Source organism: Zychaea mexicana (genome assembly GCF_025766255.1).
Source record: "Zychaea mexicana strain RSA 1403 chromosome Unknown BDB00scaffold_158, whole genome shotgun sequence".
NCBI lineage: Eukaryota > Fungi > Mucoromycota > Mucoromycetes > Mucorales > Lichtheimiaceae > Zychaea > Zychaea mexicana.
Window position 1 is genome coordinate 1 of NW_026516821.1, and position 3,312 is coordinate 3,312.

The 3,312-nt window shown below is 43.5% G+C and overlaps 1 protein-coding gene across 1 annotated transcript; it reads right to left on the reverse strand.

The window, feature by feature from the left end:
- Positions 1 to 2,172: 2,172 nt before the first annotated feature.
- Positions 2,173 to 2,756, reverse strand: BDB00DRAFT_856948 (uncharacterized protein; the record flags this gene model as incomplete). The annotated part of the gene is made up of 1 exon (XM_053125801.1): positions 2,173 to 2,756. A coding segment is annotated over one exon (279 nt), but the record flags the coding sequence as incomplete, so codon positions are not given.
- Between the last annotated feature and the right edge of the window lie 556 nt (positions 2,757 to 3,312).

The following is a 3,312-nucleotide window of genomic DNA, read 5'->3' on the forward strand; positions in this document are numbered from 1 at the left end:
AACTTGTGCTTTGATGTCGTCCCAGTCGATATTTTTCTATTTCAAATAAATCAGTAAGAGGTTGCATTTGATAAGTTTCGTGTCACTCACATCTACTATGTTGTCGACGTTCAACTGCTTCGCTACTGTTTGGTATCTCTTAGTCCAAACACGCTTGACATCCGTACGCGAATCGGTGGTTGCAGCCGCTTCGCTGATGCATGTGTCTAGAAAATCTCGCAAAGAGGGTTCTTTTTCCGACGCCATGTATGTTTTGACATATGTTTCGATCGCTAAGTGTAAAGTGTACAATTAGTAGATACTTTATTGAAACACTGTTTCAACATACTTTGCTGCGCGTTGGGTCGGCCATCAGTGCTTGTAGATGTTGCTGTGGGAACAATGGTTGTTTTGACAACGGAGGTATCCTTAAAATGAGGTTTGCGAGATATTGGGCCTCGTCAAAGTTGGTTGGAATTTACAGGTGTCGCTGATAAAAAAATAAATGGTCCAGGAAAAATGTAAGAACTGACTCTTTGCGATTTTTGGCTTGATTACGTTGATGTGTTTTAAATCCTTTTGACCGCGTTCTTGGTAATTGCCTAATGAGACAACTGTGTATGTTAGTAGTTATAATAGCAATGTTGAATTTACCAAGCAAAGTACATATATTGAACAACATACCTTGACTTGTAGTGCTAACTTCAAGGGAAAAGCTGTGCCAAAACCATATCTGTTTTTTGCTTGAATTGGTACTGAATACTTGAAGATGTATACTTTCGGACAATCAAGAACTTGGGCTTGGACGCGTGTGCCTGAATTACAAAGTATTGATAATCTGGATGATTTAGACAATTTGTAGAATTGACAACTCACTATTTTGGTTCAAAGCAGTTATCTTCAAGGTGCGTGCGAGCGATTCTTCATTTTTCCCTTTCGTCAAGGCTCGATGAAAGATGTCTTTGATGACCTTTGGGACATGCAGTTGTCGCTCCAGAGTTTTCTTCTTACTGATGCCACCGTCGTTTATAAGAGAAAATCCGGTCTGACCGATCAACTTTGTTCTTCAAGTGGTTTTATGCCGCTGACTTTTCTGTCACTGTTGACCCGTACCAACGTTGATTGGTAAGTACGATCGCTATTAATTTGTATAAGTCATTATGGTTAGTGTTGAAATACATGTTCATAATTTTAATCAATTTTAATAAAGAATAAATCATGCCTACCTCACCCAAGCCTTGAGAACAACGGTCAAGGTTGTCCCAGCAATGCACAACCAGTCTTGTTCGGAACCGTTAGCGATCATTTCAATGGTAGTTCCGTGTCGATACAGATCCAGAAAGTCAAGAGGAAATATGTTGGATTTAAATATTATTCTTGTGGTTGAACGTCAGGGTCAAAGAAGCCAAAAGCAGTGATTGCCTTCCAAATGCATTTGACATATTCGTCGTCTCTTGTTACTTCCTCCTCCTCTAGTGGTTCTAGTGCCTTTTCGCATTGTTCAAAGACTTCTTGAACAAAATGGTCCAAAGAAGGGAAAAATATCCCCTCCTGGTCTGTGCGCAGCAAGTTGAGCTCTGCCAACATCTGCTTTGTTCATGACGGCAGCGAAAAACGGGTTAGCGTGTACGTCAAAGGTGTCGATAAGCGATGTCTGGATGTCAGCTGACAAAAATGAGGTGTTTCTGGACGTTGTGGAAAGGTCGACGACGGCCCAGCAGGCAGTTGTGCGGATTGCTGTGGGATGGAAAACGTAGTGTCGCCTGTGAAATGGCCGTAGCGGTCCGTTCATCCTTGGCGTTGTAATGATGAAAACGGGCTTGTGGCGTTATTGACATCGTTCTCATTTATCAAGGCAACGGCCTCTGAAACAAAAAAAAAAGTAGTGCTGTTGTGTTCGTGGTGGCTGCTGCTGCTGCTGTTGCTGCTGTTGTTGCTGTGTGCTGAAATGACCGTTAACAAAAGCAGGTTGTGGAGGTGGAAGAGGTGGAAGCATATCGTCGTGCGACACGGGGTCGAGTTCGGGTGGTTCCGCGGGCGTTGGCAGGGTTGTGTTGTAGTTTTAGTGGCCGCTGTCTTCGTTATTGGGTCAACTGGAGAAACACGCGTACCAATCGCAGAAACCAGTCTTGGTTGTAGGGGAAACGCCAGGTGGATACTCGCATAGTTTTGACCGTTACTATCATTATCGCAAGCCAAATATCCGTCGCAGCCAAATATCCGTTGCAGCCGGTTTTGCTCTTTTTGTAGATTAGGCAAGCATTCGTGCCTTTTGGATTTCAATTTCTTCGCTCGACAAATTGCTCAGGATGCTTCGAGTCAATCTGCGTACGATGGCGAACGAAGAGAACTTTAGTGGTGGTGGCGATTCCACATTTATGACGTTCAAATCAAAAGTCGCTGTAACGGTACTGGGCAGGAGATGGAAACAGGAGCAGTTGGATTGATAGAACAGGGCTGCATTATTTTAAAAGAATGTACAAAATGACCAACAGTGGTCAGTGAGTGTTGTGCTCAACGAGAAAAGAGGGAGGTGTTACTGTGTGCGTGTGTGTGTGTGTACGTAAGTGTATGAGTTTTGATAACACAAGCATGTGTCCAGCCAAGTTTTTCCATTTCAATCGTAATATCCTCGCGTTTGACAGTGCTTTCGCTTTCAAACACCTTGTCCACCTTCTACGTATTGCCAGTCGTATCTTTTGACTTATCCAGCAAGTCGCAGAATGATAGAATGCCGCCACAGACGCCAAAGTAGATCGCCTGGGCAGCAACATAGCTGTAATGAATCCACTATTAGCTTTAAAAGTCTTTGGTCTAATATTGGAAGGTAAGTGCATTAAGACTTTCATAACCCGTAACACATGCCAAGGATACAAAGGTTGCTTTGAGCCTGGTCCTAACAGGTGAATAGAGGATTCAGATGCACCTTGTTTGGCATGGATCTTATCTACCAAGCAACATATCGACCTGTGCCCATATCTGTGTTTTTCATTCCCCAAGATCACCACGACTTCTGTCGTCTGCCCAAGTGCTACGCTGCTTTGACCACCATGCGGGTAAGAATCTTTTTTACTCTTTCATGCGCCAGCAAGTGACACGTTTGGCTGATCGCTGCTTTGCCTTCCACCGTTTAAACGAGCGTAAAACCCTTCGTGCCGACTACATTGTCCGCTCATACACACCGCCGAAAACCAAGAAACAGGAGGCAAGCAAGGATTCCACCAGCACGAATCGATCCGTTACTGTATTATGTACTCTTATTGCTATTCACCTTTATGAAAACTTTCTCAACACTCCTTCAATTTCATCAAAGCTTTCTTAGTGCCGTTCATT